The sequence below is a fragment of the Siphateles boraxobius genome, unplaced genomic scaffold (assembly GCF_051911475.1).
Source record: "Siphateles boraxobius isolate OS27281-9 unplaced genomic scaffold, OSU_SipBor_1 55, whole genome shotgun sequence".
NCBI lineage: Eukaryota > Metazoa > Chordata > Actinopteri > Cypriniformes > Leuciscidae > Siphateles > Siphateles boraxobius.
The window spans coordinates 8,032,465-8,055,222 of record NW_027509181.1 but is presented as its reverse complement, the minus strand read 5'-3'; the positions used below and the strand labels follow the sequence as shown (position 1 = coordinate 8,055,222).

Below are 22,758 nucleotides of genomic sequence, written 5' to 3'. Positions count from 1 at the left end.
CACGGCCTTCCCACTTGAGGAACAACACAGCAGTGGGTCTGTTTCAGATTACATGATTAGCTGGACGTTTCAAGAACTCCGCTGATGCCGGTGTATGGCTGGATTACAGCCACAACATCTGCTTTAAGGTTAATCTTGGGATAAGGTTCCCTTCTATAGCTAGGTCAATTGCATGGAAAACCCTGAACAAACATTAGCATTCTGTGGGAAAATTTACAGGCGCCGTGGACAATCTTGACAGGCATTTTGTACGCCATTTTATAATTCTAAAAAATTTCTTATGAAAATGAATACATAATCATAATGTTCCTCTTGCAGGAAACATAGTCAAACTAACTCAAATCTAACTGCATATAAGCTAGTTTCTCTAAACAGATGCAATAAATGACCACCATCATACTACAATATCTGTTTGTTTACACAGGGGAATATTGTTGTAACATATAAAGAACTAAATTTATAACAGCAGCAGGATACTATAAACTTTATATGAACATCACTATCATAAAATACTGTTGATTTGTTGGACACAAGAACATTTTGTATTCTCAAAAACATTTTAAGAATGTTCTTAATATCTTTTTTTTATAATATTCTAAAGTTAAAATCTAAGAAGAACTTGAATTCCGGCAAAGAATTTTACTGAAAAGTTTTTTTTCTAACAATCTCATAACATTCTCAAAAACTTAGAATTTTGAAGACTCAAAACAGTATAACTATTAACTAATATTATAGAACCCACAGTTGACTAAATTCTGATTAGACAAACCAATGGAACAGCTGAGAAATAGCCAATATACATATCACATGACCACACATATACGTATTAATAGAACAGGGACTATATTCTATAATTATGTTACTCGTCCTGCTCTATATTTTCACATTACACCATGTTTCTTCTTCTCTGTCATGTATAAATAATGCAAAGCAGAGCCCTGACTAATTATAGCTGTGAAAATATACCTTCCATAGTATAACAGAACAGCAAAACCTCTACGCTAACAGAATTTGACCATTGCATGGTATACAGTATGCTGTCGTACTGTCCAGCTCTAATTCCCAATGTTTTGACATGTAAGATCCTGGAATGTCTTTTGGGAATGCTATCAGCTGTGGCCAGTCTTGTAAGAAGTAGACGTCGAGTCCTTATTCGACACCAGGGAAAGCAGGTCAGCTGCATTCCTTCATAATTGGGTATTCAAACAGTTATCTAACCACACAACTAGAAGTTATGAATGAACACATGCAAGCACACCAAGAAACAAAGAGTGACCTAAAACAGGCTTGTTAACACTGAGCTATAATGTCCTGCTTTGGTACAACAATGATATTGCAGTGATCAGTGGTGTCATTCTGTGAAAAAAAAAAGAGGATGATGGAAGGGGAAAAAAAGTAACGGAATGAGACGGCCATCTGTCACAGCACCAGCATTTAGCTAAGCATTAGTACCACATGTACTCACTGCATAACACACCACTGCCTTCTTTTTCCTCACGACATGCCAGGCGGAAAAACAAACATCAAAACGAAAAATGTCTGTGAATTAGCACATGCTGCCTCAGTATCTTCCTGATGTGCTTTCAGGACAGGGAAATGTCACTGCAAAAATCCCTTTTGAACATGCTGGAGCTCTGTATGTCTGCTCACTAGAGACCCAATAACAACGACTCCAAACAATTATTCAAGAAAGGTTTGATATTGTTCATTTTACTGGAGAATGCTTTCATATATAGTACAGAAAACCAAAAAGCTCAAAATTCAAATGTCAAATGAAAAAAACTGAAATGCTTCATTTACAATCAACAAGGTGTAAACTAAATGAGAGTGCAGAACTCACACATTAACAGTCTTCACGCTGAACAATAGATTATGTCAAATCTATTAATCAAAACAATCACAATTATAATATTATGAAAAATAATAAACTGATTTAGGTCATAATTATGCATCTGTTTGTGCACATCTCACAGCTCAGAGTGTTTGTTGATGACGGGACATTGGGTGACCTTTATCTGGGTGCGTGGTGATGGTGTGGGGGGGGGGGTCCTAAAACAGGGCTCAGGTCTTAATGTCTTTCAGCTGTGAGCAGAAATGTGAATTCCTGCAGCTATCAAAGAAATCTAGACAAACTCAACCCAGTTCACAAGCTCTTTAGTTCTTTCAATTTCTCTGACTTTTTCCTGCCATATGGTGCCGAGCTTCTGCTATGTTCTGGTGGTTACCAAAGAAAACAGGATGTGATAAGGAAAGGATCTGCTGGATGGACAGTTGTAATACTTTCTCAAAATTTCAAGCAGTGAAACTTTACAACACATGCATGTGCTTGTTGAGCAGGTCGGGTGAACCCTGAAACAGGAAACATGATTACTAGGACAACATGTGCACACACACACACACCCCAACAAATTATTTTCATTTCAGGGCTGGGGCTTGCAATCATGGGGGGGACTTTCCATTTTTCACAATCATTACTGACATTATCTGTGTTTCCTGTCGAGAGGCCACTATATTTCTCAACAAGCAACTCACATTCTGAGGGGCCGACTGTGTAAATCAAGCTAAATGAATTTCAGCTGTTCGACCAAAGAGCTGCAGAATCTAGTACATGTCAGATGCCTGCTTTTGCTAATCACTGTGAATGATTATGCATACGCTTCCCGAATAGAGTGAATCAATATGTGATGTCTGGATACACACAGACCATACGTATGGCCTGGGCATTGACAACAATTTCACCATTGTATCCGATTTTGATTCACAAGCTTGCATTTTGATTCTATTTCAATTTGATTCATATCAATTACTTACCTATCAGGTACAGTACATGGCAAACTTCCTCAAGGAAAGAAAAAATCTCTCAACTAATCCTATAGGCTATGCAATACAGGGAACCCCAGTTGTTACATAGCCTAACTATAAAATTAAACATTTAAATTAATTGATTTGTAGGCTACACATTATACATTATGATAATACATTTTTAAGGACAATTATTTTTCTGACATGACAGAAAACATGACAGATTTGTTCAAACAAACAGACAAAATAGTGTCTTTCAACATACCTTCTGATGTTCATTCATATTTATTTCGTGCTGTAACTAGTAGTAAAGTGCAAGAGAGGATCAGTTCACGTGCGCTCCGTGCTGCTGCTTCGCTTGAACTGAGGAGCTACAGCGATCTGTCACATCACATTAAATAGCACCAAATGGTATTTACTGTTCGAATTTCATCATAAAATTGAGACTGTTTCATATCAGAAGTAACAAAGCTTATTGCAATTAAATGAATGGGAGGCACACTACAAAGTTGTGTTCATTCATCAACTAAAAACAGAATAGACTGAAAGATAAATTCTTGGGTTTTAAGAATCGATATCAGTTCTTCAAAATGAGAATTGATTTTTAACCCAGCTCTTTTACAGATATAGTCCAAATATTAATACGATGTATACAAATAATAATAATAATAATTGGATTGTGTAATGCCCCTTTAAGAAGTTAAAATGTTCTATTCATTGTCTGGACTAATTAAAACAATGGCAAAGTGTCCATCAAACTACATTTAGTCAATAAATAACATGAGGTGTAGAGTTCACAGCACGCTTAAGGTAAAATGATTATGCTTGTTTGTTCCTGTATGCTTAACTATGTTTATCATCTGTAGTCTACCCCTGGGCAAAAGGATGCAGACAATATCCCAAGATAAACACCATAACAGCAGAAACCAAACTACTGAAAACAGCAAAAATGCAAAGTCATGAAAATAGCCTGTGACCTCATGCAGGACAGCATTTGAATTTTTAATTGAAAACACTCACAAAAAGCTGTGTCAATTGCTTGCAGACATGTTACTCAATAAACAGGCAAACACCAGCCAAGCAATTTCAAAATGTTGAAGATGATGTATACATCCTGATTCCAAGAGTAGAAACACAGTGGGGTATTTCAGCCTCCTAATTGAAGGCAGACGTCTGGCCACAGGATCCCCGCCAAATTGCAGCAAAGGCAAACAACTGCACCACGGAATGGAAACTTCATTTCCACTCTTTCCTCTTGGTCTCTCTGTCTCTTGTTCTCTCTCTCTCTTTAATAAACAAAAGCTACTCTAATCATATAACTAAATTCCTGCATTTGATCAGGGCCCATTTTGTTATGCTGTAACATGATTGCTGTACTGGCTTGTCGTGTTACATTTACACACCTGTAATTACAGTGGCTTTAGCTGCTTGGTGATAAAGAGTCAGTAACAATGACTATCAGTGAAGAATGTTTGGGTCCAGTCCAAAACAGTCCTTAACATCTGAAGTTAATGTAACCTGTTACGAGCATCGCATTTCACGTTTGACATGTCAAAGCGTTTGCATTTTACTGTTACTTGAGCAGTTGAATCTTGCACACATACAATATAAGGATAAAAATAAGGGTACATTTAAGGAGACCAAGTGGCAGTAGTCCAGACTCTGTCTGGTATTAAGATGCCTTCTGCCGCTGCACTTATTTCAGGCCTGGCCTGATTCTCAGAGACAGGATTTTCCAGCAAAGCACTGCAAGTGAGTTCAGCCCAAAAAACTTGCATTCCATTATCACATTTCATGTGGACACGGCCAAAACCGCAGATTAAAATTATCTCGGGCCAGACTTTTGACTATTGGCATTATGTCTGGTGGACTCACTCAAATCACAAACACGCTTAAGGTATGGCCACATTAATGTGAATCACCTTCAAACCAGTCAGTTTTCTGTTGGTCAATGTGGCGAATTTTTGTGACCAACTTGAACAAGTGAAACCTGCTTGGGAAACATTTTCACTCAATCAGAAAAATCCAGATTTCTATTTAAATGACTGGGAATCACTTGCAGAATTTCACCAAACAAGTGTAAGTGTGACTGTACCTTTAGGCATGAACAGATCATCCGATTGACATGTAAACCAAAGTGTTTACAATGTCATTTAGTGTCAGGCAGCTCTGAGAAATATCACAGGATAATAAATCTTTGTAGGAGAAAAAATCCTTCCGAATATTGTGCAAAAATATCCACAAATGGTTGTAAAGAAAACACTGGAAATCAAAATAGACACTTCTGCTTGTGGATATCTAGTTTACCTTCTTCTCAAAGCATATTTCAAAGATTTGAAGCCACAAACCCTACAAATGTTTTCAAATCCAGTGTTTAGTTCCTCCTCAGAAGCTATTAAATACAATTTTGTGTCCCGGCTGACTGATAGAAACCCATTCACCACGACTCCCGGAAGCAGCATCGCAGTCAGGCAATCTGATAGGAGCCTGTGATTTTCACACACGCTTTCCAGTTTTGTGCACACAAGCATCAGACAGTCAGAGAACCAACTGTGGGGATGGCGACTGAGGCGGAGACTAGTATATTAAAGTTAGGGACAGTGACTGCGGTAGAGTTCAGCTCAGGTGAAGTCTGCAGGCACCGGCGTTCACATAATCTAATATAGCAGCATTAAATCGTATTTAAAAAGATCATTGCTAGGTTAAATGGCACAGAACTGCGTTAAACATGCAAAATGAGACTCTAGCAGTGCAAGATTACAAACCACTGGTTATTACAAACCACGGCCACGTCTGAAGGAAGGTCTTCAAATGCAAGAAGCAAAAAAGAGGTGAGAAAAAGTGCTATATATGCATTCAAGAAAAACAAAAGCCACAGATGAAGACCCTGAGGTCCAGGAGCGCCAAAAAAAGAGGTGGGAAGAGTGTGGGTGGATCGGGGGCCTCCTGGGATGCCTGAGCTACAGCCGGAGCAAGACTGCCGAGACCTCCTGGCAATCTGTGTGAACTCAGGGATGTCTCCCTATTGCAGCCTTAAATTACTGTCCCACGCATCTACAGGAAACATTCCCCCACACGAGGGGAAACACACATTATTTACACATTATTTACCATGTCTTTTCCTTCCTTTATATTCAGCAAAATATATGAGTCTGTGACGGCAGTGAAGAGAATAAAAATAACGCTGACTGCTACACTACGAGCTGAGAACAGTCTCCTGCCATTTTCTCAAGGTTGCGAGCGCTTAACGAAAGCACGGGACTCTGTGCTGTCTGCGTTGCAGCACAAGGCCGCAGCACAACGGGTCTTTTCAGCGTGCCGCCCACACTCAGATGAAACCGCACTCTGACATACTCGGAGCAGGCCCCCAGGGGAGCGGCGTGAAGAGGACTGGGTACTGCAAAAGCAAACAAAGTTCCAGATGAGGCAATAGGGCAGGATGTCAGACTGGGTCTAAAGAAATTCCATCCAGTTGCTACAAGCAACCCTAGAAAAAAATTTACAACCATTCCCACAAACAATGCAGATCATCTTACAACAAAGACTAAAAAATGTAAAGGTGCAGTCAGTAGTTTTTAAGCTTGCAATCTGTTTTTCTTATTTTAAATCACCACAATAGTATTAGACACTGCACTGCCATCTATTGACGTGGATCAGCATGATCGCTTCTCAGTTTTTAAGTAGATTACACAGACATTAGTGGGCTTTAGAGAGCAGTCTATATAGAAATTAATTCCCTTACTTGTTTTAAACCAAAGAAGAAGCAACTTGGGAATCACAACTAGGATTTTCTCTTTCATCAAATCCTTCCACCTAGTGTATGCCGCAACAATATTCATGCTTGTTTTATGTCTTTGTCTTTCTGGCTTCAGACCTTTTCATCTTATTTGGCCGCACAGTCATCATCTCATGTGAGTGACCATTTAAATGACTCTTCACAAAAACATTTAACATAAGTTATATTTCTAAAAGTCTAAAACTTTAAATTCATACCAAACTACTGAATGCACCTTTAAAGTTAACCATTAATTAATTTAATATATTAAATTTATCAACAAGGCTAAATTATCTAATTCTTGAGGGCTTTCTGGTGGAGATCCATCCGAATCCATGAGGATTTTAAGATTTGAGTTAAGCACAGCAGACATGTTACATTTTTCATGCTTTTCTTCCAGTGAAATCCTATAGCATATAACAGAGGAGTCATTTTTTATTTATTTCTTTACTACTATCACTATATTCTTCACTATAATCAACATAATAAAACACAGACCAAACCCCCCCCCCCCCAACCCAACTAATTTATCTCATTTGACTACAACTAAAGCCTAGTTCACACTACATGATTTTAAGCCCGATTTAAGCCCGATTTGCAAATCGTTGAGCTCGCCGACAGGTCAGGGTGTTATCGCGTGCAAATCGCGGGGGATTAGCGAGCGATGAACGCTCGCCAATCTGTTAGTATGAAAGAGCCAACAACGCATCAAAGACCCTCGCAGACGCCTCGCAGACGCGTCGCCGAGCCTAGAAAAATATCTAGCATGCTAGATATCCAGAGCTGTCGCACAACTCAATCTCACTGATGTCATGAGCAACAGCCAATCACAGCAACGCATGAGTTGAGGTCACCGGGTAAATACGTGATTTTTGCCATCAGCTAAACATAAACATGCAGCTACATCTCCGATAGGCTATAAACATGCTGTACTCACCTCCAACTCTCTCTGTAGCACAGACCTGCTCTTCGCGTATGCAGATCCACTCTTTCCCCCATACTCTCTTATTTTTTCTTTTTTTGCGTTTTTTCTCAGAGCAAATCATCGCGCAAACAGTTTGCAGCACTAGTTTCTGTCTGACGTCCATATTCGCGTGTTGTGTTGTTCTTTGCTGTGTATTGGCGCGTGCTGTTTTCGCGCCAAGATAGACATTAGACAGATAGATTTGTAGACAAGATAGAATCGTTGGGTGACAGAGTTGTTGTCAACTCGTGTAGTGGGTTACCTCCTGTTGCGGATCAATCACGCTGTGTCGTGTGGTGTGAACAGCTCAACAACTTGAACACTCCTGATTTCTCAGAGAGCAAGTCATGTAGTGTGAACCGCACAGTTCAGCCCGACGTTTTAAAATCATGTAGTGTGAACTAGGCTTAAGTTCATTTGTAGCAGAAAATAAAAAGTGTTGCCTTGAGGTTTAAAACAAAAACAACATATCAGTCATTTACTTTGTCTCAGTTAAGTGTATCTATTCTGGATTGGAGAGACACAATTCATCACCTGCGTAGGACTAGAGATCTACACTAACAATGAATTGCATAAAAACTACTATCAAAGAGTAATGCTTCTTCTTTAGTACATAACTTGCATGAGGGATTTTGTTTGGTCTAATATTTAGGAGCACAAATCCCACTCTCAGATGTTTTGTTTCTTAAGAGCTCTCTTTTTCCTCACTAAACGTTCCCATTTTCTAGTTCTTCAAAGTCTGTAGCAGCAGACAAACTCACAATAGAGCACAGCACAAAGCATGTCTTATTACCCATGGAACAATGGGGCCCATTTTTCATTCCATATTTTCACAGCGTTCCTTTCTTTTCTATCATGCCTGACATGGAGTGCCCTACTGCCAACAACCACCTGCAGGAAAGAAAATTCCAGCAGTGGGTATGCGAACGCATCCAGACTGTTTTTCTGCATGCACACACATGCTCATGTACACAAACACACACACACACACCTGATACAGACACACACACACACACAAAGGCTCTGTGCTTTCCTGTGGTTCTGCAGGAAACTGGGATGAAGCAAGCTTGAGAAAAACAGAGTGCACACTGTTCATTCCTAAATCCCTCTACAAGGCAGCCGTGTCTGCTCCCATCCCATTAAGCCGGCCTTTAGGGAGCTGCGCTCACATCAAATTCACAACATCCTGCACACTGACTCTGTTCACGCTGCCAGACTTCCAAATGGCATGTCATAAGCAAGTCTGTTTGATTATCTGCTTTCCTCTGCAAACAAGATCCGCACGGAGAATGAAAATGAATTTTGGGTCATGAAACAGAGATGCGAGGAGCTGAGAAAGATGGCAAATCCTTATCTCTGCGGTCTCTGCTTTGTGCCGTTATGTGGAAGCTCATCCATGACATGCGCAGAGAAAATCCAAGAGAAAACAGACTAATCCGCAGATATGAATCCGCTCATTCGGTGCGAGTAGCGAATCCATAATCCAGATGGTGATATTTCTGTGGGACATAATTTTATGTAATCTGCCACGCAAATGACAAACAATCAGACCTGAAGACTCTGAAGAAGGTGAAGCGCAAACAGTGTCATTCTTTGTGCAAGTGAATCTTCTGCCTTCGTAATGACTCCAGATTAATCTGCGGTCACGGGACGGGTTCACGGTACCCCTGAAACGTGTGAAATTTGCCACCGTGGTGAAACACTAGCACAGGCTGCTAAAGCGACACAGCAAACGTCAGCGCCCATTTAGCATGAGCTGGGAATGTAATAGGAAATCCACATGTGAATTTCCTCAGTGTTATTTCCCCTTTGATGAAGCATTAATTTGTCCTAATTAGATTTAATACTAAGTTATTGTGTTGTAAGCATCTTTGCCCAGTGGAAGTGGTCCTCGTGCTAGGCTTAAGGGGCCAAACGCTTTGTGTATTTGAAAAGCTTCCTTTAATCACACTGTAGCCCATATCACCAGATTTAACTCAATTATTACAGCAAATTTTCACCCTCAAGATGGTTTTAATTGCTAATCACAAATAAAAGGGGCCATTAGCTTGTGGAGATGGTGGAAAGGAAACAAAGCAATTAATTATCTGGATGTGTTAAACATTTTGCACCATAGCAACCAAGGTACATTTACTTTGTTCTACTAAAAGCATGTGTTGAGCCTCCTGTCACTCAACATTAAGATTTTCATCGATATACTATACTATTTTTTATGAGTTAAAACCATAAACATTATTCCACAACAGACCTTATTCACAGCAGTGCCAATAAAGCGTAAATAAGGTTCAAAAAGAGATTTTAAAAAACAAGGCTGTATCTGGTTTAGGTGTTACAGTGCAAGTTCAAGTCGAGAATGCTGCATTGTGGGATATAATATTGGGTGCAGTTTACTCAGCCTGAATAATGCAAACGTAGTAGGTCATATGGGTGTAGGGCTGCACGATTAATCGGCATAAAGCCAACATTGCGATATGGTAATGCAATTATCGAATTCCATTTTTTTTTGTGGGGGGGGGGGTTGGGGGGTTGCACTGTATAAGCTACAATACAAACCATTCGGATCAGGCATCATGCAATCAAACATAGGATCTGTCTGAGAACATCAGGGCTGTATTCAGGTCATCAGCCATGTTCATTACAGATAACCACCTCTGAACCTTGTGATGATTGAATGACTTCCTCATTTGAATACGTCAATGGTTGAATTTTTTGTATCTTGTCAGAGATAAGCACCCCTTGGTCAACATAACAAGGAGAAAGCTGTCTAGTGTGGGGATCACGCTTAGTCGTGGCAAGACCTCAAACATCTGCTAAAGGTCAGGTTTCCACTGTATGGAACCAATCAATGAAGCCCATAGAGCTTCCAAACAAAGAATAGTGTTTCACACTAGAGAAGGAACCTTGCCCTTCATTTAAAGGACACTGATTTTATGCTCTCAGTAATCCCCTTAAGGCAAGACAACCCACAATTCATTGGACAACCAACGAAAAGACATATGTGAAACTTGACTGAACTTTTATTTGTCGTAAGTTTCACATAAGTTGGATGTGGCTGATCATTCTCACTACATCATGTCTACTGCTTCTTCTGAAAACTGACAATGACCTATTGTATTTTTATCATATAAAGCAAGTAAAAGTGATCATTCAAATGTAAAACTGTTCTTTGATGAAGCATCTGAACAACGACTGAATTATGCAATATTTCAACAATCAGAAAAAACGAACTATTAGCCTAAAGCATTTTCCTGTAGGGTGTGGACAATATGACCACAATCTCATTCCACGTTTGAGTAACCTAATTTTATTTTACTTCTATGCTATATATAACAACTAATTTTCACACAAATAAATGGTTTTATATTTTAATAACCATGGTAATGCCAATTTTAGAGATTTTTTAATGAATTTTCTGGATCTAGAAAAATAAATATTCTACGAATAAAAATGTATCTTTCTATTTGGAACTTGATAAATGAATGCAAAAGATATTAATCATAAGAATTTAACGAGTCTGGCATCAGTGCATGAACAGCTTCACAATATGTACCACAGCTGCAACAACTAAATCAACCAATATTATAAAATGGAAAATCCTGAATCTCAATTCTGACGGGATGGGCCACATCTGTAGTCTCTGACCCCGTTTCCCCTTGGCATTATCAGTTGTTTTTTGTTATCGGATCACAAGTCGTTTCACACCTGAGGACTGCACATTAAATAAATGATGCATTCATATGCAAGATACGTTGTTGCTTGAACGCCATAAACAACTAAAACCCCTTAATAACTGCATCCTCTACCAGCTGATTAATTTCTATTGCTGCACAATATGTTATAACCTAGCCATAATTCATAGTGGGATATTCAGCCACTACAAAGAACAATACTAGACTCGACAATTGTAAAAATTGGCACATGTTTGCATCAAAGGTTTCTGGAGAGCAGCAGACACAGTTCCACCACATGATGAATAGACCAGATTTCAGCATTGTTTCTGGACGATCCTTTGCTCGCAGTAATTGCACTCAAATTTCCCTGGAGATTTTCACTAAATCTAAAGTGCAGCAGCCACATGCCATGCATTACATGCCAAAGGTATGTGTAGATGTGTGTGTGTGTGTGTACATCTCAAAGGCTGTCGCAGCTCCAGGCGTGTACACACCTCCCACTGGGCCTCTCTTTAAAGGTGTGTCATGATCCACAATGCCGCCTCCAGCTTGTGGGTGTTGGTTTTTAGCCCCAGGCAAAACAAAACTCAATAAATGTGGGCTCTCAGCAACCTCCTTCAGATCCTGCCAAGCTGTCATGACATTGAGACAAATCTAGGGAAAACAACCACTTAGACTCAGATGTATATAGACTGGGTTTAGACACAGAGTATGTGCTTACAAAGGTCTGAGCAAAGACTCTTTCATTTACACTTTATTTTAAGGTGTCCTTGCTACAGTGTAATTATACATACTAGGTAAGATTAAATAAATACATGTTCTTACTATAGGGTTAGGATTAGGGTTTGATTTAGGGTTAGTTGCATATAATTATGCATAATTTACAGATATTACTATAGTAACTACATTTAAGAGCCATCAAGGACACTGTAAAATTAAGTGTTACTACTCTTTTTACTACATCAAGCAGCATTACAACACTTTACCTGTCTTCTGCTTTCCCGTGTCCAAGCAACACTTCCACATGCATCATTGGGCAATAACATGTGTGACTACTCAAAGAGGGAAGTTGAGATATTGCTCTCTATTATTGCAATCCGGAAGTGGGAAAGTATTTCTCAAAGAAAATCACACATGCAAAAATCATCCATGCCGCAACTGCATTACCTTTATGAGCCAACAAGAGTTTACTTGTTCGGAGCGAATTTAATTAAGAGCATATTCCAGCAGGCTCGTCAAGTAGCATAACTGCCACCTCAGATGGAAGTGCTAAAAAAAGCCAAGACCTTAGAGTAACAGTCCAGTTATTTGATTTGTGAAAGTATGCGCTGAAAACGAATACACAATATAGCCTAAAAGGCAGACATCTGGTTTCGCTTAAGAGCACATTCAACAAAAGCAGAGAAGGATCAGCACAAGGAGATAGGGCTGGAAGCCTGCGTTGGCTCAGTGCTCCATTCCCGCCTACAGAAAGCCTTGTTTGTGTTTCATTGCTGACCGATTGCAGTCTTAGCTCGAGCTAAAAAGACTCTACCATCACAGAAACCCACACTAACACTTCCAGTGCATCCGAAATTGCAGGAAGTCCCACATAAATTGAGCAAGAGAAATAAGTTTCCCTGCTTTCTAATGTGAGTGTGATTAAGAAATAGAGGAATAGGCTCTGTGTGTGTTACTGCTGAGCATAACAGGATATATGATACTATTTACTCGTTGCATCGCTCCAGAGCTATTCAGACATCCATCGCCAATGTGTCCGTACACACAGAGAGAGGTCAGCCAAATGCAGCTCCAATAAATGTACTAACATACTTTATTCTTTGACTGTACAGATTTCCTAAATGATTTCACCTGTGTACATTTAGCACAATTAAATGCTTAAATATGCATAATTGCACTAAACCGTTCTGTAGTGCAGCCATTTCACAGCAAGACATAAGCGCTGTTCCAAAACCTAGTGAGTAGCCTTGCTGTGTGCTTCCTATGGGCAGCATCCTAACTAAAGAGGAACCGCTTAAGTAGGAGTGTGCGATATGGAACGTCTATAAAGAAACAAAAACAAAAAACTTAATTCCAAATGTTTTTCTGAACCGAGACTTTTATTTCAAAAGCCGTGCATGAAAGCTGTTGACTCTTCTGTCAGAAGCGGTTTAAGGAGAGCCTGAGAAAAACACGTTGTTCTGATTCAGTATATTCTGCGACTGAAAAAAGATGTTGTCAGGCTATACGTCAGTGTCATTATTTTAATGTTACCATTGTCACGTTACGAAATAAAAAGTCTTTCAAGAAAAGCACTCTACTGTCCTGTCAGACTTTATACTGTGCTTGTAGCGTTGCACAATTGTTTGCGTCTTCAATTGCATGCTCAAGTGCAGAGGCATGTAGCCGCAGTGTATATCACTTCACTATATATAAACAACAAAAGAAACGTACCAATAACTTACGTAACTGGTAGTTTGCATTATGGCTGAAAAGGATTTGCAAGTAGGAATGATGTTCATTCTATTCATCAGGAGCAATTTACTTTTGATTCATTAACAGTTCATGTTAGTATTGTGTATTTAGCATGGTAACTGTTGTTTCTGTAACCCCAAAATACCATTCATACCAAGGTGAGTTAGGTTGGTATGGTGGCTCAACCTAATGAAATGTGTCTGTTTCATCATTTGAGATTTAAGTGCAAACCTGCACGGTGATTCACACCGCTGGGCTGTTGTTGCTATCGGATACAGTCCAATCACTGGACTGAGATGTCACTACAGCCCCTTTCACACAGCGCGTTGATCCCGGGAAATTGCAGGGAAATTGCCAGAACACCTTCTGTGTGAACGCAAACACGACCAGGGATTGATGACGGGACCGATGACGGGTTGGGGACCTAGTAACATTGCCGTGTTCAGTCCTGGAACGCGCGCTGTGTGAACAAAAGCCGTAATCAATTCCGTGTCGTAATGATGGCGTAAAGGATGGCAAACTATAGACGCTGCTGAGACATTACATGTCACATCGATGTCACGTGTCTTTACGGGATTTTTACGGGTTGTGTGTGAACTAGTGTTGTCAAAAATGTCGATATTTCGATAAATATCGATACTGAAATATCTGAACGGTACCAATACTAATTTCCCGAAGTATCGATACTAGCCGAGCTGTCACTTTCACTTCTCTCCAAAGGCGCGTTGACAAACACCACACGCGCACGTCTCATTCGCTCTGGTTAAATAGCAAAAGTGAAGTGAATGGAAAGATGGCGAGCGCGGCTAGCACTTTATTTGAGAAAGAACACAGCAGGAGTGATATCTGGAAATATTTTTGATATGGAGCAAATGAACATGGAAAGCCGAAGGACACAAGCAAGCCAATATGCAAGAGATGCTACAGAGCAGTGCTATAACAAAAGGCCCCGCTAACACCTCTAATATAGCAAAGCACCTGAAAGACCGACACTCGGATCTATATAAAGAATTTCGAGAGGTTGGTAACTCCTCTCATTTTAATATTTCTGAAACATTAACCAAGATGGCCTAGCATTGTTGTTGATATGAGTGTGTGTTTACTCGTTTTTTCACCCTAATTCTTAAAGTTAATATAATCTGACTGATGAATGTTAGACAAGTAGGCCTAAATATTTTAACTGTGGTCAAATGTAAATTAACTTGTGCTTATTTAACTTTATTCAAAAAAAATATTATTTAATTCTGCAATCGCTATGCCTTCATTAGCGATCATCATCAATTTGATTACACAGATACTCATTAAACTGAACTGAGCTAGACAAGGACATCTCGGAATTCAATAATGAAATGCCTTTAACTGAAAATTTAATGTTTAATCTTATTATTATACATTACTGACACTCTATTTGATACTGTTAAGTGCTTTGACATCTGTATTGTTAAAAGCACTATTTAAATAAAGGTGACTTGATGTCGATCCGGTGAGCATTGTTTTCGAGTGTGATGCACGCACATTTGCGTTTAAATCTGTTCATCAAATAGCGTTAATGTATTAACCAGCATTTATGCCCGATGATGAGCAATGCATTTGTTACAGTATATTTTAATCTTTGATAACAGTAGGTAATAAAAATACAACGGATCATGTTAGCTCTGGTCCAGTGAAAAAATATTAACAGATAGAACTTTGGATTTTAATTAGTACATGTATTAGTAAATGTTAAAATTATCGATCAACAGTTTTAACTAAGATTAATAAATGTTTTGGAAATATTTTTCATTTTTTTGTCAATATCACTCGCCTCTGTAGAGAAAATCTGCATATAACTGCATGCAGCAACAGATTCCATTTAATTATTTTGTTTACGACTTTTGTTACTTGATGCATAAGATTGCACTGATTTTATTTTTGCTTGAAGTTTAGGTATCTTTTGGATACCTAAGGATACCTTTTTTTTTTACTTTCACTTTATTGGTTTTTGAATGTATGGCAATCTGAGAGGCTTTTGAATAAGTGCATTACCTCAGGACATTTTAGTTCATGTAAAATATACCTCACTGTCATGTTCTAGACTTGTTATATTTAGCTTTAAATAAAAAAAATACCCCCTTAATATTGTGGCAGTTTTTTTCTCCGGTATCCGAAAATGATATCGAATATCGATATTTTTCAAGGTATCGTTTCGAAGTTAGAAATTCTAGTATTGTGACAACACTAGTGTGAACACACTCTCGGATTTCGGAAAATCACTGGCAGTGTGAATGAACCAAAGTCAAACGAACCCGGGTCAAATCCCAGGTCACTTTATCAGGACTGAATTGTCTGAAGTAACATACTTCATAGTAAGTCATGACAAGTCTAATTGGGATGTCTAATTGAACACAGTAAATAATACGAAGGCAGATAAATAAAAAATCAACTACATAGTGCATAATATTGCTACAACAATGAGTAAACATTATCATGTAATTGTTCTTGTAAAAGAGGAGCTCAGTAACATTTGAATGAAGAGTAGTTTTTTTCCAGAGAGGAAACTGGCTGGTACAGGACAGGAGTCAGTCCAGGTTAAACAGGAAAGATTCCGGGAAAAGCATGTGTCAGCTAACATCAGTGTGGCATTATTTGATCTATATTAGAGAACTTACAGAAAAAACGTAAAAGGTTTTGTCAGTGGAAAGATGTGAAAATTTAAAGGTTTAAACATTCAAACCCATAAGTTGAAATGACAAATACACCAAAGTAGTGATCAAACAGTGTATTTCACCAATACAGCTGCATGTTTGTTTGGGAATACATTGGGTGCGATTACAAAAGCACGTGGTATATTATATAGTATGCATACTGTGCATATTCTGCTAATTTGTTTTCTATGCACTGAATACCCCAAGTGAGCTGGTTCACAAATATATAGTATACAACCAGAGGGCAATTCACAGAATACCATATCCACAATGCAATCAACTTGGCCTTCTAATGCCAAATGAAGCAGAAACATTTCATCTGTGAGATTTAATCTACATTATGATTATTAGATTGGGATGACAAAAGCTACAAAGCTTAGACTAAAGGTGAAATATGTCATTTCTAAAGCAGTAGCATCACTAGGGCCCTATAGATTCCATTTAATTTTTTTCCCAAATTCCCTTTTCCCCCCATTTTTATGACTAGATTCCACGATTCCATCTGTGTTTTCAACATCGTGGAAATTATAGGGCCCTACCAAACAAATGCATGCAAAAAATAATAATAATAATCCTTTTCAAGCTGGTTTTTTGAATACGAACAAACAATATGCGGCAAGCAGTATGCTAGGATTCTATTAACATATTTATATAGTCACGGACTGTCCACTACAAGGTTTAGTCTTTAACACGTTCAATTGAAGGTTTTTTGCATTTCATGAGAAGACAGACAATGAAATGTACAGGAGAGAGAGAGTCTATCTAACTCAATAATAAAGTACAAAAGTTCAATGTTTTTCCACCTCATTGCATTCACTTACATGGCGTCCTTCAACACTCCTGGCAAACTACTGTCGCAATCCGTCCCTGAAAGGGAACACGCTAGAATGCTCTGCATTCAGGTTAACGCTCCCGGCCACCTTTAATGTTTAAACTCGAGGCCTGTCAGCCATAAACCTCTCTCGTCGATAAATGTTATGTCTCTCATTCTAACCCACTATTTTACAACCGCGAAAGATTACAAGAGGGGTTCTTTATATTATGTAAGCCTAATCCACTGACAATTAAGATAGGAAATGTGTCATTGCCTGGCCTCAGACAGAACTCTTGTCATTCCCAAAGTAAAGGTGCACAAAGGAAGAGGGCTCAGTAAATCTTTTTAGAGAAGATATGGAAACGGAGGCTCGCTGTCAAAGGAAGACAGTGTCAGTCAGACTGAACAAAGAGCAATTTCTCTGTAGGTTAACTCTGGTTCAGGGGAACGGCTGAACATAGCGGCCTTTATGCTGTGCTGCAGTGGGGGAGGGCGGTGAACGACCCCCGGTCTCATGTTACGAGCTGTTTTCTTAAGCCACAAATCACATGGCCACTTCCAGCGCTTTACAGACAGTTGTTGTCAATGTGATTGAGGGCTGTAAATGAAAGCTGCATTGGTATTCTTTGTAATCAGATACTTTTCAATCCTCAATCCAGACATCTTTGTAAATAACGCTGGTGCGATGTCACGGGGAAAAAGCTGAGGAAATTTCACAACAAAATGATACGTGGTTTTGGGCCATTTTACTGTATACTAAATATATACTGCATGCATTACATGGTTGTACAAAAGTCTGCTATTTCATGGAAACACTTATGTAAATAGACTAGATCATGTAAATACTTTTAAGATTTTCGACAATATTCTACATCGGACTTGGACTATAAACAATAAAAACAACTTGTCGGCTTTTATAGTAATTTTTCTAATTTTAGTGTAGCCTAATTTATGGAATTTTGTTGGTTTGCTTTAAGTGACAAGTTTCCATGTTACCATATTCTATTTCTATTTCTCGCAACACACAAAAATGCCCCACCAGACTACAAGCTTAATTATTACTTTTCCACAAAAAAAAGGCAGACAAAAGCATTTACAGCTTGAACTTTCAGCTGCAGGGCAGCTATTGAGTGTGGAAAGTTCTGTGTGCTGATTAGCAGCAGTGCAGTTGGTGACCTCAGGACACAGCCCTGAAAACAAACGGCTAGCGTACTGTACACACTTACTCTATACACACAATGACAGGAGCCGCTCCAATCATCTCCACCACATGAGAGCGGTCGAACTGATCAAAGAACAAGCAGGATTTTGCTCAACTGGATAAGGAATTAGTGTAACGTCCTACATTTGAAATAAACAGTACCTGTCAAAAGTTTGAAAACATTATAATTTTTTTATGTTTTTGAAAAAACTATCATATGCTAATCAAGGCTGCAAATATTCAGTAAAAACAGCAATATTGTAAATTATTGCTACAATTTAAAATAATTGTTTTCCAAATTTTATTTAGCCTATTCCTGAGGGCAAAGCTAAACTTCAGCCATCAGTGTCATGTGATCCTTCAGAAACAATTCTAATATGCTGATTTGCTGATCAAGAAACATTTATTGTTATTATCATTATTATTATTATTATTTTTATTATTAACAATGTTGAAAACAGCTTTTGTTGCTTAACATTTTTGAGGAAACAATACTTTTATTCATCAAGGATGCATTAAATTGATCAAAAGTGACAGTGAAGACATTTATAATGTTACAAAAGATTTCTATTTAATAAATGCTTTAATATATTTAATAAATGCAAATAAATGCTGTCCATTGAACTTTCTATTGATAAAAAAATCCTGAAAAAGGTACCACCATGTACATTTTAAATTGTATTTGTATTTTATGCTCATGTTACAATATTTGTCATTGCAAATTTTAGAATTAAGGGTAGAGGACCTATAATCACGTCAACCGCATTATTGTTTTAAAACTACAACATTTTAAGGTGGGTAGACATATTCATGTTATTACATTTTACCACTGACAAAATAATAACTCTAACGTTAAAATGATCTATAAACATAACGGAGGGCCAAGCAAATTATGAAACTATTCATCATGAATGAAAACATGGCAGAATTGTTTTATGACCCTGGCCATTTACACAGATCTGTTACATGTGGGTCCAACTGTTTGCAAAATGTTCTATCATGTTTACAACAAGCCTGACAAAGGAAAATTATTATAAGGATTTTAGATATTTCAATGAGAAATCCTGATGCAAAAACACCAACGTTAAATCTAAATTGAAAATCTAGTTAATTCTATACAAAAAAAGTTTTCATTCGGATTTCAAAAGGTATAAAAGTCACAAGCTGACAACTAATATTACAATCCACCACCGATGACTGAGATCCAAATATAGCTCTACTACACGACTCCACCATAGCCTGACTGACTTCCAAGCCTGTTTCCATGTAACGTTACCAAACGATCAAAAGCTAGAATATTCTGACGTTTAACAGCCTGTTCAAAAATGCCATATTCTCACTAAGATCCTCCGCTCCTAAGTAATTTCCTCAGAATGTAAGCCATTGTCTTACCGTGAGATCGGGATTGTCGTGGTCTCGGTGAGTGACGGCTCGGATGACTCCGGTTCGCCATGACCAGCGAGCGATGTGCGCGGGCTCCAGCGGCTCCTCTCCGCTCACGCACAGGAACCGCTTCCCGACCACCATGGCGAAAACCCTCGAGAACTTCAACACTCGCAGCCTACCGACCGCACATTTACACCGTTAAACTGCGTTCTGAATAAAAAGAAAGAAACAACCGTGATTTGTTTCGCCTTTTGCGTGTCAACCTCAACCCGGGGGATTTAAATTTCTCTCAGCCTCCACCCGCGAATGGACGCTCTCGCGCTCCGTGAAACTGAACACAGGACCGTATCACTGTGAACGTAAAACTGGTATCCCTCCGCCTGAACAACTCACAAGATCATGTAATACCGCAACAGGGAGATTTCTACGTCCGCCAGACAGATTCATTCTCAATGGGAGACTAGTTGATTTTCTACTATACTCCAGTGTGCTGAAAATAGTGCTTTGTTGTTGTTGTTGTTGTTGTTGTTGTTGTTGTTGTTGTTGTTGTTGTTGTTGTTGTTGTTGTTGTTGTTGTTGTTGTTGTTGTTGTTGTTGTTGTTTTTGGTATACATACAACAAAAAATAAACATTAATCAATAAATAAATTCAATACTATGTAATTGACCTCATGACATTACAGTTTTTCTCAATCGCTTTTGCTCAATTCTCAAATTAGACTTTTTTTCTCAAAACAATGTTTAGATCTCAATCAGAACAATTAGTTTATTGTTCATATCAGATTTGACTTTCTTATTAATTTAAGCAAATTGCATTAGCTGTGGCATACGTGTGCAAAGGAGTAAGTCTACAATTTGCAGAATTACTAATTGCACATGGCTTGTTGATCAAATGATTAGTTGATTCTCATTTAGACTGTCAAACTCTTCACAACTTAAACACTCTTTCATCGTGTGAGCCATCAATTGCAAACGATCAATTCAGCGATCGAAACCTGTCAGACATGATATATTCCATAAATATTTATGACAATGAATGATTGTAGCCTAATGTTGTAATTGACAAATGACCTGCCGTTGTAATGAAATAGGAATCACAATCTTATCAATAAACCAATCAAGTTTGGAAATCAAATTGAAACATTTGAGAAGAAAATAAATCAAAAATATTATTAAAAATAATAAAAACTATGATTGATGTAATCTAATTCTATACATATATGATTTAGATATTAATAATTCTATGAAAATACACAAGATATGTTAATTTTCATTCTGTCATACAACCATACAGATGGTTCACACTTCACACTTTTGGCAGTTTATAGTTGACCTGTGGGCTGTTCGTAGATGAGCAAAAGAGGAGTGCTGATAGAGGGAAGCATATCCACGGGACACAGTCAGTCCGCGTCACCTTTAGGTCAGAGCAGAAGATGGAGACAGATATCTCATGGTTGATAGAATCACAAATCATAGAGTGCGTCTGAGATGGTTGTTGGTCCTGCAGACACTCTGCTGAAAGGAGGACGGCTATCTCTGTCTGACTGAAAAGTTTAATGCAAACGGGGGGCACTACAGTTAGAAGCTTCTTAAAAATCAATGATAGAAAGCAGCAGTGGAGGGAATACAAGAAAAATCACACAATAGTAATACATTTTTCATGTTTCTTCATGATTATGTTTCATAATTATGTGTGTGCACATAATTACAAGATGTACTGTACTGTGATTGCATGGTTGAATTTATTGCATAACAAGGCTTCACTTTAATATAGACCCATTATTATGTCAACATTAAACATATTACAGATGAAAGAAAGGATAGGCTATGTGTAAGAAAAAAATACCTTCTGCTAAGAGTAAAAGTGATATTATATTACCCCAAGGTGTGCTTACACAAAAAGAAAATGAGATTCTGAACACCTCAGATGTTTAATTAGGCTATATGAAGCTGCAAGACGTAGAATGTCTCTCTTCTTTGGATAGGAACAATAAGATTACCAAGAGAGACCACAATTCACAGATGTCATCTGTTGGTGGATGTGTGTATACGCCTGATGTATATCAATCAGTTAGCATCACTGTCCTTCCTTTTATGGAGAGATTGCTATTATTATACGCTAGACATTGAGAGATATAATACACAACGTGTATTAATCTATATGAAAGAGGATATTATAAAAGATGGAAATTACAGTTGTTAACTATTGTGATTCAGGAACTATTTGCATAAAATGCATATACATTTAATCTATATTATAGCTTCTAAATGTGTAAATGTTTTTTTTTTGTTTTGCAAATCTCTCACTTTGAACTCTGATCCCTTTTTAAGAATTAGCCTAAACGCAAATTAAAATCACACTGGTGGTAGGCTATTCATGATTCCGTTTTTATGAAAGCCTATTATGTAGCCCACAGCGATAAATAGATAGATAGATAGATAGATAGATAGATAGATAGATAGATAGATAGATAGATAGATAGATAGATAGATAGATAGATAGATAGATAGATAGATAGATAGATAGATAGATAGATAGATAGATAGATAGATAGATAGATACATAGATAGATGAGGAGAACAATATAAGCTGTTGCACAAACAAAAGAGCAACAATATAGGCTAAGTCCTGTGACAAGTCCCATTTCGTTTAGCACAGTATATAGCAAGGTGTTTTTTTTAATTTAGAACGAATAGAAATGGAATAGAAAGTGTTGGTATTAATGGGTTAAGCAGGTTGACAACATTCCGCCAATCTGTGTTTGCATTAGAACGCCAACAAGATCAGAGAGTTTTTATTTTCAACGCTTTTATATTTGATTGGTCTGTACCTCCTCTCGGGGTCTATAAACCAATCAGCATCGAATGCGTTGAGCGTTTGATGTTTGCGTTTTAGAAATTACGTCACTTAACCAACATTTTAACTAGCCAACCCATGCCCGAGTTTCATGTAAACAAATCACATTAGCCAATCACGTAACAGGAAGATCAAGCCCTTAAATCAAATT

At 38.1% G+C, this 22,758-nt stretch overlaps 1 protein-coding gene across 3 annotated transcripts in view; it reads right to left on the bottom strand.

The window, feature by feature from the left end:
* The window catches only part of jmjd1cb (jumonji domain containing 1Cb), a 138,647-nt gene extending 118,522 nt beyond the window's left edge, over positions 1-20,125 (bottom strand). The window contains exon 1 of one of the 3 annotated variants that reach the window (XM_077206089.1): positions 19,758-20,125. In XM_077206089.1, coding sequence (XP_077062204.1) covers positions 19,758-19,892 — 135 coding nt within the window. In that variant the 5' untranslated portion in view covers positions 19,893-20,125. The remainder of the gene's footprint in view (positions 1-19,757) is intronic. The other 2 variants (XM_077206091.1, XM_077206090.1) reach the window with 2 other exon arrangements.
* Between the last annotated feature and the right edge of the window lie 2,633 nt (positions 20,126-22,758).